Source organism: Balaenoptera musculus, chromosome 1, assembly GCF_009873245.2.
Source record: "Balaenoptera musculus isolate JJ_BM4_2016_0621 chromosome 1, mBalMus1.pri.v3, whole genome shotgun sequence".
In the NCBI taxonomy this organism is placed as follows: domain Eukaryota; kingdom Metazoa; phylum Chordata; class Mammalia; order Artiodactyla; family Balaenopteridae; genus Balaenoptera; species Balaenoptera musculus.
In genome coordinates this window covers 117,974,209-117,988,055 of record NC_045785.1, presented here as the reverse complement: position 1 = coordinate 117,988,055, position 13,847 = coordinate 117,974,209, and the positions used below count along the sequence as shown (strand labels likewise).

The 13,847-nt window shown below is 39.0% G+C and overlaps 1 protein-coding gene and 1 pseudogene across 1 annotated transcript in view; both read left to right on the top strand.

Annotated features, from left to right (window-relative positions):
* The first annotated feature begins 375 nt into the window (after positions 1 to 375).
* Positions 376 to 940, top strand: LOC118902448 (annotated as a pseudogene).
* A 690-nt stretch (positions 941 to 1,630) lies between these two features.
* The window catches only part of CFAP126 (cilia and flagella associated protein 126), a 31,363-nt gene continuing 19,146 nt past the window's right edge, over positions 1,631 to 13,847 (top strand). Inside the window, exons 1-3 of the mRNA XM_036871344.1 lie at positions 1,631 to 1,676; positions 1,905 to 2,039; positions 2,305 to 2,442. Of these exons, the coding sequence (XP_036727239.1) occupies positions 1,631 to 1,676; positions 1,905 to 2,039; positions 2,305 to 2,442 (319 nt within the window). The remainder of the gene's footprint in view (positions 1,677 to 1,904; positions 2,040 to 2,304; positions 2,443 to 13,847) is intronic.

Genomic DNA, 13,847 nt, shown 5'->3' with positions numbered 1-13,847 from the left:
AGAGTTTAAGATGTGCCTATGATTTCCAGAGGCATGAGCAAGAAGTGACCAAGGTCAAATTAGTCTCCCTTGCTTTGCAAAATAAGCTAAATTAAGCTTTGCTGTATAACTAAACTGGTTTTGTCTGCTCAGGGAATTTTCAAAGCCAGTCTCCATTTGTTTTTTGTTTTAACGATTTTTCTCCCCTTCCAGTTTTATTGAGATATAATTGACATACAGCACAGTGTAAGTTTAAGATGTACAACATAATGATTTGACTTATATACATCATGAAATGATTACTGTAATTAGTTTAGTGAACATCCATTACCTCATATAGATACAAAATAAGATAACATTAAAAAAATTTTTGCTTTTCCGGTCAGCGGCCTGAGGTGACCTCCAAAAATGGTTCGCTATTCACTTGACCCAGAAAACCCCACAAAATCATGCAAGTCAAGAGGTTCAAATCTTCGTGTTAACTTTAAGAACACTTGTGAAACAGCCCAGGCCATTAAGGGTATGCATATCCGAAAAGCCACCAAGTATCTGAAGGATGTCACTTTAAAGAAGCAGTGTGTGCCATTCCGTCGTTACAATGGTGAAGTTGGTAGGTGTGCCCAGGCCAAACAGTGGGGCTGGACGCAGGGTCAGTGGCCCAAAGAGTGCTGAATTTTTACTGCACATGCTCAAAAATGCAGAGAGTAATGCTGAACTTAAGGGCTTAAATGTAGATTCTCTGGTCATTGAGTATATCCAGGTGAACAAAGCCCCCAAGATGCGGCGCAGGACATACAGAGCTCATGGTCGGATCAACCCATACATGAGCTCTCCCTGCCACATTGAGATGATCCTTACTGAAAAAGAACAGATTGTTCCTAAACCAGAAGAGGAGGTTGCCCAGAAGAAAAAGATATCCCAGAAGAAAATGAAGAAACAAAAACTTATGGCCCGGGAATAAATGCTGCAAAAAATAAATGCAAATAAAAGTAAAAAAAAAAAAATTTTTTTTTCCCTTGTGATGACAACTCTTAGAATTTACTCTCTTAAATAACTTTGATATATAACATACAGCAGTGTTAATTAAATTTATCATATTGTACATTATGTCCCTAGTACTTATTTAACTTATAACTGGAAGTTTGTACCTTTTGACCACCTTCATCCAATTCTACTTCTCCCCAGACCTTGCCTCTGGTAACCATAAATCTGATCTCTTTTTCTATTAGTATGTTTGTTCATTTTTGAGGTATATTTGATCTATACAACACTACGTTAGTTCCTGATGCACAGCATAGTGATTTGATATTTCTATACATTTCAAAATGATTACCATCTATCACCATACAAAGATATTACATTATTATTGACTATATTCCCCACACTGTATATTTCATACTCCTAACTCATTTACTTTGTAACTGGAAGTTTGCACCACTTAACTTCCCTCACCTATTTCTCTCCTCTCTCACCCCTCCCCTCTGGCAACCACCTGTTTGTTCTCTGTATTAACTTTCTTAGTGTGTGGATTTATTTTTATTACTTTTATGTATCACCTATTCAAAAACTATCAAATGTTTTTAAGATGAAAAAAAATACCATTAAGACTAAATAGAAACGAGAAGTGTATGTGACCTAACTTTAAGTGAAAATGTCAGTGGACATTTTTCTGGAGTGGGCAGACGGATTCAAACATGGTAAAAAAAAAAAAAAAAAAAAGCGACACGTAATATGAGAAAAGAGCAATCTAGTTAGGCAAAGGAGAGATTATAAATTTTCATTACAAAGACAAAGAAGATATGGACACATTAACTAAACAATAAAAACGCGAATATCTCCAAAAATTAATTCGTCGCGTGATTTCGCCTTCTTACTCCTGGGGGCGTCCAGGCTGCACCTAACCCCTCCTTCCTCGTTTTCCGCAGACTCCGAGGGCCAACAGCTGGGCAGCGCGCGAGTCAACCGAGACGCCCAGGGGTCCCCAGACACACCTGAAATCCGGGCTCCTGAGACCGTCTCCGGGGCACAAAACCTGCACAAAGGCCACATTCGGCTTAACGGTACAACCTGAGAAACCTATTTCAAGGCCGGAAATCTGAGGCCTGGAGAAAAGGCGCGCTAGCGTTTCCCGGAAGTCTGAGAAGGCCGATTGTCCGCAGCCCTCGGACGTCCCCGCCCCCTGCCCGCCGTCACGCCCGCGGGCGGCCCCGCCCCCGCTCCTGCCAGGGCAGCCCCGCCCCCGCTCCTGCCAGGGCAGCCGCCGTGGGGAGCCTTCCCGCAAGTCAGGCCTGAGTCAGGACCGGAAAGCTGGGAAGTGTTGATCTGTTCCCGACAGTGGGAGCAACGTGACACGATACCGGCCACACATCGGTGGGAGGGAAGTGGAGCACAGCGCAGGCAGCCTCCTGTTGGCGTCCCCACTTCGGGCCCAGGAGCTGGAAATGATCGGGCCTTGTCATTGCTCCGAGGAGAGTGGCGATCCCATAGATCTGAACACTTCATAGTCATGCGCGTGTTCCAGCCGGGTCCCATTCACTCCAGCTCCTCCATCTCCACCTAATCCCAATTATAGGTGTGCTATTTAAAAGTGTTCCTGTGGACGTATTAACCAGGAAAATTCTGGTTCAACAGAGTTGAGCAGTTCTCTAATTAAATAGCTTTCGGAGTTTTTAAACGTGCTAATATACACTTTCTAATCATAATGACTAACGTTTGTTTTACATTTACTTTGTATCACAGTAGTTTACAATGTCGTTTAATCATTTTAACAATCTTATGAGATAATCATCAAAATGTTACAGATGAGGAAATAAAGTTGTAAAGAGATATGCCTGAGTTCCCATTCTAGTGATGGAGCTAGACCCAAACCCAGGTCATTTGTACTGATTGTCCACAAATCCCTTTTTAAACCAGAGCATCACTTGAGACCAGGCCTATAAAGAGTGTACTCTGTCTTGGAGTCCTTGGAGGGAGCATCTGTGAGGTCCAAGTCAAACAAGAGAATGTGAGCCCCAGCCCTACCATGGAAGAGGTGAATTTCCTGGTTTCTGACAACAAGGTAAGGCAGTGGGGAAACTGCAGGGAACTGAGGTTGGGGTGCCAGCAGTACTTCTTGCTACCTTAAACACAGCTGCTCCTGCCTACACCCCTTGCAGAACACTCCCCAGTATTCTAATGAAACCCTGAAGGTGAGGCTAGTGCTGGAAGGGACTCTGAGCCTCCCACTCCTGAGGAATGGATTAAAAAAACAAAATAAAACGAACAAAACCCCCCTAAGAGTAGGAGGTGAGAACTTGACCCACCATCTGGTCTAATACAGTCACACTGGGAGTTGCTGGTGGGGGGCGGGGAGGAGAGAGGAATAGATTCTGAATAGATTTAACTCCCATCTCCTTCCAAGGGAAGACACCTAGACTAGAACAAATGTCTTTTGTAGAATTCTGGGAATGAGACAAAACAGCTTACTGGGCAGAGACTTTGCAGCTAGAGGCAAATGAATGGGATGGGTCAATGGACTTGAGCAATTAATGTCAGGATGGCAAAAGGCCCAACAGAAATAGCTGCAACTTAGCACATGGTACCCAGGGACAAGGCCAGCCCAACACATCTGAGAGCAGTAAGGTGCCAGCTGCCAGCCACAGGGTTGCCTCCCTTTTCTGCTACCTCTAGGTCATGGTAGGTCCACCTTCACCTAGATGCCACCTTGAGGAGAATAAGAGAGTGTTCTGGTTATCTATTGTTGTGTAACAAATGACTCCAGAGTCAAGAATTTGGAAAGGGTATGTTGGGGACAGTTTGTTTCTGCTTAAAATCTCTGGGACTTCAGCTGGGAAGACTTGGAGGCCAGAGGTGACTTGACGGCTGGGGGCTGGAATCATCTGGAGTTGCTCATTCAAATGTCTGGATGTTATGCTGGCTGTCGGCTGGGATCTCAGCTGAGGCTGTCAGCAGCAGCACCTACAAGTGGACTCTCCATGAGGTCTCTCTACTTCCTCAGATCCAAGGTGGCTGGACTCCAAGAGGTGGCATCCCAAGAGGACCAAGCAGGAGCTGTCACCTTTGACTTTGCATCCCTTCCACCTTAGTCAGAGGCCCACCCAAATTCAAGAGGAGAGAATATAGACTCCTCAGTGGGAGGAATGTCAGCATCACATTTAAGAAGAGCACATGCTATGGAATATCTAGCTGCAACCCTGTTGAAAAATTAAGAGGAATGATGAAAGACCAAGCATATTCCTATAGGGACTGAGTTAACCCCCAAACACCATGTTTTGTTATCTATTTCTGTATAACCACCTCAAAATTTAGTGCCTTAAAATAGCAATTTATTATTTCTTATGGTTCTGTTGGTTGGCAGGGGCTCAGATGGGAATTTGGCTGGAACTAGAATGATCAAGATAGCCTTAGGCCTTTCTCCACATGGCCTTTGTCTCTGGCAAAGTAACTGGTCTTCTTACATGGCACGGACTAGCAAGAGGGAATGTTCCAACCAAGGCAGGCAGAAGCTACAGATCTGTTAAGGCTCCACCCTGGAACTTACATATCAGCAGTTCTCAGATTCCTAGAGAAGGGAAATAGACTCTACCTCTTGAAGGGTAATTGTCCAGGTCACATTTCAAAAGAGCTTATGGGGTGGGAGACATTGTTGTCATCTTTGGAAACACAATCACCACCACAACTTAAACAGAAAAAACTTAGAGATCTTTAACTGGGCAGTTAAAATTTCCCCCATTTCTCCACATCTTGTAGGATAGAGGCTTAAGAACAGGTTAGATCAATTATAAAATAGGCTACATTTTTTTCCCATGCGTATCTGAATGTAATGAGTAAATTGTGAGCCACTACTTATGTCAAAATATTGGTCTGCACTAGAAAGAGTCTTAGTCTTAAGACATAAAACTGGAGAACAAATGTGAATCAGAATGGGAAATAGGAAGATTAATTTTGGTTTTGGACCTATATCTGTCCATCATCTGAGTGCGTGCTGTGACTTAACAAACACCCAAGATGGGCCAAATGATCAACTGAGACTTTTAAGGCTGACTCACTTGTTCTACATTCTCCTTTGCTCTCATCCTGGTTCAATCTACCATCACCCCTCACCTAAACAACTGCAGAAGGCTCCTAATCAGTTTCAGTTCATCCATAGTTGTCATCTTCCAATCCATTCTCCATTTATGTATCTTTTTTTTTTTTTAATTTATCTATTTATTTATGGCTGTGTTGGGTCTTCGTTTCTGTGCGAGGGCTTTCTCCAGTTGCGGCAAGCGGGGGCCACTCTTCATCGCGGTGCGCGGGCCTGTCACTATCGCGGCCTCTCTTGTTGTGGAGCACAGGCTCCAGACGCGCAGGCTCAGCAGTTGTGGCTCACAGGCCTAGTCGCTCCGCGGCATGTGGGATCCTCCCAGACCAGGGCTCGAACCCATGTCCCCTGCATTGGCAGGCAGACTCTCAACCACTGCGCCACCAGGGAAGCCCCTTCTTTTCCTTTTTAAAAAAAATATTTTTATTACAAAAGAAATATGTGCTTATTATAACCAATCAGCACATACATGTACAATGAAAACTTCTTAAGCAAGAATAACCAACCAAATGGAGAAGCCATACAGGAAAAGACATATTTAACCATCTTTTAAAGGAAATTAAAACAAAAGACACCCTAAATAAAGTAAAAAACAAAAAAACAAAAAACTAGAAACATGCTGAGAAATAATTCCAACACATATGACTGAAAAAGTGTATCTCTAACACACAAAGAGTGCCTACAAATTGATAAGAAAAAGAAACTAATAGAAAAGTGAGTAAAGGATATGAATAGGCAATTCATAAAAAAGAAATTCAGCATAGCCAATAAACATATGAAAAGGTGCTGGTAGTCAAAAAACCAAAAATTAAAAGAATAATATATCATTTTCACTCATCAGATTGATAAAAAGAAAAAGAGTAATAATATTCAGGGACTAAAAGGATGGCAGAAAACAGCACTTTTGTATCATTCTGGTGGGAATATAAATTACTATATTTTAAAAAAAGTAACCTGGCAATATATACTAAAAATAAGAATACATGTTCACTTTTGTCCAGCAACTCTACTTTTAAGAATCTAGCCTACTGAAATAAAACCATCAGTATAGAAGGCCAAATATATAAAGATGTTTATTACAATATTGTGGTAGCAAAAAGTGGAAATATCTTGAATGCCCATTAACAGGGGAATGACTGAATAAATGTCTCCACTATGGAATATTAGGCAACTGTTTAAGAAAATGAGATAAATTTATATATACTTTGTGGTTCTATTTTATTGATTCCTTTTGACTATTGAGCCTCTGAACCTACTTCCTATGTTTGGGGGATCCCCACCCAACCACCGCTGCCCCAGCCTTGTAAGATACAGCTTTTCTCCCACCATAAAATGCCAGCTATTCACTTTTCTAGCCTCTGTTGCAGCTAGAAAATCTGCAGATTAGACCACCAGTCCCACATCTTGAATTGGAAACAGGTGAGGGGAAGAAGCAGGGAAGGCAGTGAACGCAGCCTGGTGAGGGGTATGGCAACAGCGGCAGCTTCAGCCAGTTTCTAGAGGTGGTAGTCACAGTGACTCGAATAGTAGCACCCAATGTCCAGAACTCAGGACTGGCTACATGATTTTTAGGAGCCAGTGCAAAATAAAAATGTGGGGCCCCTTGTTCAAAAATTATTAAGAATTTCAAGACGGGAACAACAGACAATTAAACCGAGGGCACAGCCTTTCTCAGTGCAGGGCCCTATGGGACTGCATAGGTCGTATGCCCATGGAGCCAGGGCAGAGTAAGTCAGATATGCAAGCCGCAGTGGTCGTGCCCAGTGGCAGTGGCAGCTCAGGGTACTAATTCGTCAGGACTAACAGGAATAACTTAAAATCCAAGTCTAATTCTCTATCTCCCTAGAAATCGTATGAACTACCCAATATCCTTTAATAAGTTATTTTTCCACTGAATTAGCCAGAGTTGATTTGTGTTTCTTTCAGCTGAGGACTCTGATACCTCAGTGATATATTAAGTGAAAAAGGCAGGTTGCAGAGTAATGTGTATAGTACAAGAAAACAATCTGAAAGGATGCATAACAAGTGCTGAAGATGATTTAGTTTCAGAAACAGTTCCCTGACATAATTTCTCCCACTTCTTCTAGTAACATAATTTTTAGTTGGGCATATAACCTCTCAGAATAAAAACTGTATATTTCCTAGCCTGCTATATTTGCAGCTAGCTATGGTCAGTGACTAAGTTCAGGCCAATGAGATGAAAATGGGAACATCTTTGTGTGACAGCTTCAAGCATCATTCCTTAAAAGACAGCTGCTGCGTGCCCTTTGGAACTACTGCCATCTTGGATTATGAGAATCAGGGTTCCACCCTTGGGATGGAGAAAGAATGAGCTGGAAGGAATCTAAGACCCTGAGGTCCTCAAGCAGCAGAGCTCCCCTAACAACCCAGGACTGCATACCTCTGGACATTTTCATGGGAGCAAAATAAACCTCTCTATATTTTTAAGCTACTCATTTTAAATTTTCTGTCACTTGCAGCCAAATCTACTTTAACTAGAATAGTTTTTTCCCCAAGGAAGATGAGGTTGGAATGCTGGGGGTGGCAGAGGGGGAGTCTTTGCATATCTCTGTTTGATTTGTTTGATTTTCTACAATGTGAATATATTCCTTCTATAATTAAAAAAAAATTTTTTTTTTTTAAATCCCTGAAATTGTGGCCAGAAGACCTAGAGTCTAATTACAGCTCCAATATTAACTGGTTATGGCCTTAGGCAAATCATTAAGTTTCTCAATATCTCAACTTAAAATTTTTTCCAAATGAGAGAAAGTAATTCAAATATTCTCTTAAAGTAGTTGAAAAAGACAAAGCAATATTCTGTATTACATGTAAAGTTTTGCAAAATTTCAGCTAAGAAAATTCCTTGAGATGCTCCATGAAAAATAAGTCCAGTGGTCAAATAAGTTGAGGAAATGCTCTATATTATATCCCCTTTCCACTACTGAAGAGTTTTAATATACGCTTGGAAGTTAAACATCTGAGACTTCCCATAGGAGAAAACTTGTTTTGTTTCACTAATCCAATCAGATTAAATGAGGGCTCGAGATTTCAGATTTTAGGGTCTGGACTTTCAGGAACGGGTCAGTTTGGGAGTTTGAAAACTGGTTCTGCAACTTACTGGCTGTGCACCTTGGACAAATTATTTAACCTTCCTATGTTTCAGTTTTCTCATATATAAAATGTACTAATATTATTCTCATTTTACAAGGGGCTATGCAAAAATAAGTTTTAAAACTTTGGTTTTACTTTAATTGCTCAAAAATTTTTGATAATTGTGAGAATAAAAACTCTGATCTAGACTTTTTAGGAAATTACTGACTCTGTGCCTGATTTCTGACAAACGAAGAAGGAGAGGGTAAAATTTGGGAGTGGTCTGAGGCAATATATTCTCAGAGAAGAGGTATGAATGATGATCGAGTGATTTTTGTATGTAACAAGGAGGGACACAGAACTCTGGAGAGCTCTGGTGTTCCTCTTGGTACTTGTTAAAATGAGACATGAGATCTTATCCTAGCAGCATTCATCGGTACCTGTTTTCATTACTTCTTGGCAGTCTTCAGTAAAGTTCACATTACACAACACTTAAAAATTTTTTTTTTCTTATTGTGGTAAAATACATATAAAATTTACCATCTTAACCCTTTTTAAGTGTACAGTTCAGTCGTATTAAGTACATTCATATTGTTGTATGACCAACACCCTTATCCATTTCCAGAATTTTTTTCATCTTGCAAAACCGAAACTCTGTACCTATTAAACAATAACTCCCCATCTCCCCCCCCAGACCCAGTAGAATTCTACTTTCTGCCTCTATGATGTTTGATCACTCTAAGTACAGGTACCTCATATAAATGAATCATTCAGTATGTCTTTTTGTGACAGGCTTATTTGATTTAGCATAATGTCTTCAAGGTTCATCCAAATGTTGTAGCATGTCAGAATTTCATGCTTTTTTAAGGCTGATAATATTTCATTGTATAACGTTCACATTACTTCTTGTTATATTAAGAACTTTAGCCTTTAGCGACATGTTCCTTATATTTTGCCCACAGGAAGTGTCACCACACCTAGTTAAGACAATTTTTTCCATCTAGGATTTCAATTCACCTTTTAAAGGGAGGAAGTGAAGGCAGAACAAAGAAAGGTGTGGGAATTGGCTGAAATAATCATTCAAATGAGTAATTTCCTGGACAGTATTCTTAGGCTAGATATGTAAAAGAGCAGGCCCCCAGAACTGAATTAAGGAGTTAGATTTGGCGGGGGTGGGGGGGACATTTACTCATTTATTTATTTCTTTGGTAACAGATTTATTGAGATATAATTCATAGACCATACAATTCACTCAGTTCAAGGGCACACTTCATTGACTTTTAGTATATTCACAGAGTTGTGCAAATATCACCACAACCTTAGAAAATTTTCCTCGTCCCTGAAAGAAATCCCGTAGCAATTTGCCATCACCCTCAGGTCCCTTCTCAGCCTTATGCAACCACTAACCTACTTTCTGTCCATACAGAGTTGCCTATTCTGGAAATTTCATATAAATGGAATCATATAGTATGTGGTCCTTTGTGACTGGCCTCTTTCACTTAGTGTAATGTTTTCAAGATTCATCCATGTTGTAGCGTGTACTGGTAATTCATTTCTTTGTTTGTTTAGTAGATGAGAGAAATAATAGCATGAATTCATTCTTTGTATTACTGAATAAGATTCCATTGTGTGATTATACCACATTTTATCTACTCATCAGTTTTTGGACATTACAGTTGCGTCTATTTTTTGGCTATTATGAGTATTGCTGCTTTGAATACTCATGTATACGTTTTTGTGTGGACATATGTTTTCATTTCTCTTGGGTATATACCAAGAAGTAGATTTTTAAAAAATTTTTATTTTATATTGGAGTATAGTTGATTTACAATGTTGTGTTAGTTTCAGGTATACAGCTATGTGATTCAGTTATACATATATCCATTCTTTTTCAGATTCTTTCCCATATAGGTTATTACAAAATATTGAGTAGAGTTCCCTGTGCTATACAGTAGGTCCTTGTTGATTATCTATTTTATCTATAGTAGTGTGTGAGTATTAACCCCAAACTCCTAATTTATCCCTCCCTACCAAGGAGTTAGATACTATAGGACCAGAAAATGAACTTGGGAAACTAGACTGTTTTTAGTGTTCATTTCTTTTTGTATTCTTATTTAAAACTGTACAGGAGATTGGAGATACATGCTGAGGTGGCAAGCCCCAAACGTTCTCTACAGATGGTAAGACCACACTGTGACAGAGAGAGGGGAAGAATGGCATATACTTTTAGAAACTGGAGTAGATGTTAGGAGAGGTTCTACTCTAAAGGAGTTTTCCTCTGAGTATTTTCCACTGTGTGAGGTCAGATGAGACCTAGGACAGCCCAGAACACAAGGACCCTCCTCCCATCATATCCCCAGAGGCCACTGTCAATGTGGGCCAGTCTCTGACTCTCCTCTCCCTACCAGGAACTGAAGAGACTGTGCCAGTACCTTTCCCCATGATCAGCTTCCAAGGAGGCAAAGCTTTCATGCATCTGACCTCAAGGGTCAGTGGGACTCTGGGAGCGTCCTGAGGGATGGGAGAGATGCCTGGAGTTCACCCCCATCACACTTTATCTGGCTCAAGAGAATCACTCTTCATCTACTCATCACTATTTCTCACCCAGGTTTCTCCCTAAAGCAATGCCTTAGGGGGAGCTCTTTCCCTGAGTACACAGCGACACTGACATATTAATCGCATCTTTCTGCGCAGAGTTGGTGGCAATCCTCCAACAACAGGAAGTTGAAGTTCCTTCCCCATTCTGGGTTGAATAACCAAATTTTCTTGGCTCTTAGAGTCTCTCCTCCCCCCACTTCTTTTTAAAACTTGACTCTGTCCCTGACTCTTTGCTATCCCATTGCTCAATATCTTCCATCACACCCTCCTCCTCATGACTCTAACACTTATGTAATTTAAGGATTTGGTGGCAGGAGACAATGGGCAAAAGGTTTCTTCCTTTGTAGTGTAGGGGGTAGGGGACTGGTTGTAAAACTAATCCCCACTAGAGGGAGACTTAGTCTTAAGAAAGAAAACTGGTTATGAAATTCGTGACGTTTAGAGGAAGTAGAGCTATTAACTCATTTATATAGCTGTTGTATGTAGCCAATTATCTCTGTAAAAAAAAAAACTGTTGTGAAAATAATGAGAATTCATTTGTTTTTTATTTTAGGAATTACCTTTTTTTAATCTTAATTTTATAATTATGTAAAATATTTACATGGTTCTAAAATCAACTCTGCAAAACAAGGTATATTCAAAGAAGTTTATCTTCTACCCCTGTCTTTTCCGCATTATTTCTCCTCTCTACCTAAAGGTAATCACTAATCATACCACTTATTTTTCCATCATTTTTCTCTTAGAAACACATATATTTCTATCTCCTTTTTAATATAAACAATAGCACACTATTCACATGTCCTACACCTTGCTTTATTCACTTTAAAGTATTTCCTGGACATCATTCCACAGTAGCATCTTCCTCACTGCTTTTCAGAGCTGTGTAGTACTCCACTGTGTGGAGATACCGTGTTACTGACAGTTGAGTTGTTTCCAGTCTGTAGTTATTACAAATAATGCTGCATATAATAGTTGACACTTTTCATATTTTTGCTAGAGTATCTTTGGGATAGATTTCTAAAAATGGAATTGCTTAATCAAAAGGCATTGATAATTGTGCTAGCTAGATACTGCCAAAGTCTCCATCGTGGAGGTTGTACCATTTTACATTTCCATACTCAACATATTAGAATGCCTGTTTCCTCATAGACTGACCAACAGAGTACGTTATCAAACTTTTGGATTTATGCAGTCCCGTGGGTAAAATGTGGTATCTCCATGCAGTTTTAATTTCAATATTTTTAAAATTATGAGCAATACTGAACAATTTTCATATGGTTAACAGCAATTTGTATGTCTTTCACTGTGACATGCCTCATTATAACCAGTTTTCTATAGGGTTATTAGTTTTTTTCTTCTGTATTTTTAGAAGTTTTGTTGTTGTCGTTGTTTGTTTGTTTTAATATTTATTTATTTATTTATTTATTTATTTATTTTGGCTGTGCCGGGTCTTAGTTGTGGCATGCAGGATCTTCGTTGCGGTGTTTGGGCTTCTTAGTTGTGGCATGCGGACTCTTAGTTGTGGCATGTGGGATCTAGTTCCCTGACCAGGGATCGAACCTGGGCCCCCTGCATTGGGAGTGTGGAGTCTTACCCACTGGACCACCAGGGAAGTCCCTGTTGTTCTTTTTTATCAAAGATGCTAACTCTTTGCCTGTGGTATAACTTTTTCCCCCAGTTGACTTTTTACTTTTTGGTGGTGTTGTTATGTATTAAAATTTATCAATGCATCTGCGGAGATGAGCATTTTTTTTTTTTACCTTGGATAATTAATATGATAAACTATATTAATGGATTTCCTTTGACTCTCCATCTTTGCATCCATAGAGTATTATCCATTTGGTCATGATACAATTTTTTTAACATACTACTGGATTCTGCTTACTAATATTTTATATAAGATTTTTGTATCAATATTAATAAGTGAAGTTGATCTATAGTGTTTTTTGTTTAGTCTTTGTCATGGTTCCAAAATTCAAGTTTGGGAATCAATGTTACACCCACTTCATAAAATGAATTTGCGAATTTTCCTTCTTATGCCATGCTCTAAAATAGCTTAAAAAGTTAAGGATTTATTTTTTAAAATTTGATAATATCTTCTGTGAAACTACCTGGATCTGTTTTGTTTTGTGGGGTAACGCTAACCAGTTTCTCTAATTCTTTTATGTTAAATGGTCTGTTTTTACTCTGTCTCCACAGGGGTCAATTCTGTTAAATTGGGGTCTTATACAACATTATACATTTAATGTAGATTTTTGAACATATTTACATAGAATATTTAAAATTTTTTCTTTTCTGTGTCTCTTTCTTTCTAACTTTATGTATTTGTGCTGTCTTCCCACCCCCTTTATTTTGAGTAATTTAGTTAAGAAGTTATCAATTTAATTTTTTCAAAGAAACAGTTTTGGATTTATTTATTTTAAAAGAAGATTTTAATTTCCAGTTTTAAGAGTTCTACTTTTTGTTGTCGTAGTTTTCAAACCCATTAACACTGCCTTTCTTTTTACTAATTTCTTTCTTTTGCTGACATTTGGTTTGCCTTGGTTTTTTTTTCCCCCTAGTTTTTTGAGACATAATGTTCATTTATCTTTGCTTTTTAACTTTTATTCATTTAATTTTAAATCTTTCTCTGATAGTTGTTTTAACTATTTCCCGTAGATTCTTGTTTTCATTATTAATATTTTTGATTTGTTTTGCATTTCTCCTTTGACCCAGAAGTGGTTAACAGCAAGTTTTTAAATTTCCCATTTGGAAATTTAAATTGGAATTTATTGAGATTTTTTTCTGTGGCCTAACATGTGAATGTGCCACATTTTTGTGATTTTTGTGAATCCTTTATATGCATTTGGGGGGGAAGAAAGCCACAGTCTCTATTATCAAGGTTCAGAGTTTAATATATATTAAATCTATCTTATTTATTATGTTGGTTAGGTTGTCTGTATCTGTACTAATTTCTTGTTCACTTTGTCTCTCTAGATCTGATTTGTTAAAGTTACCTATTATTAATGTGCTTCTATTTCTCCCATATTAAGTGTAATACTTTCTCTTTTTTTAATTGTGGTAAAAATTTCTTTATCTCAAATCCTGCAGCCTGTGG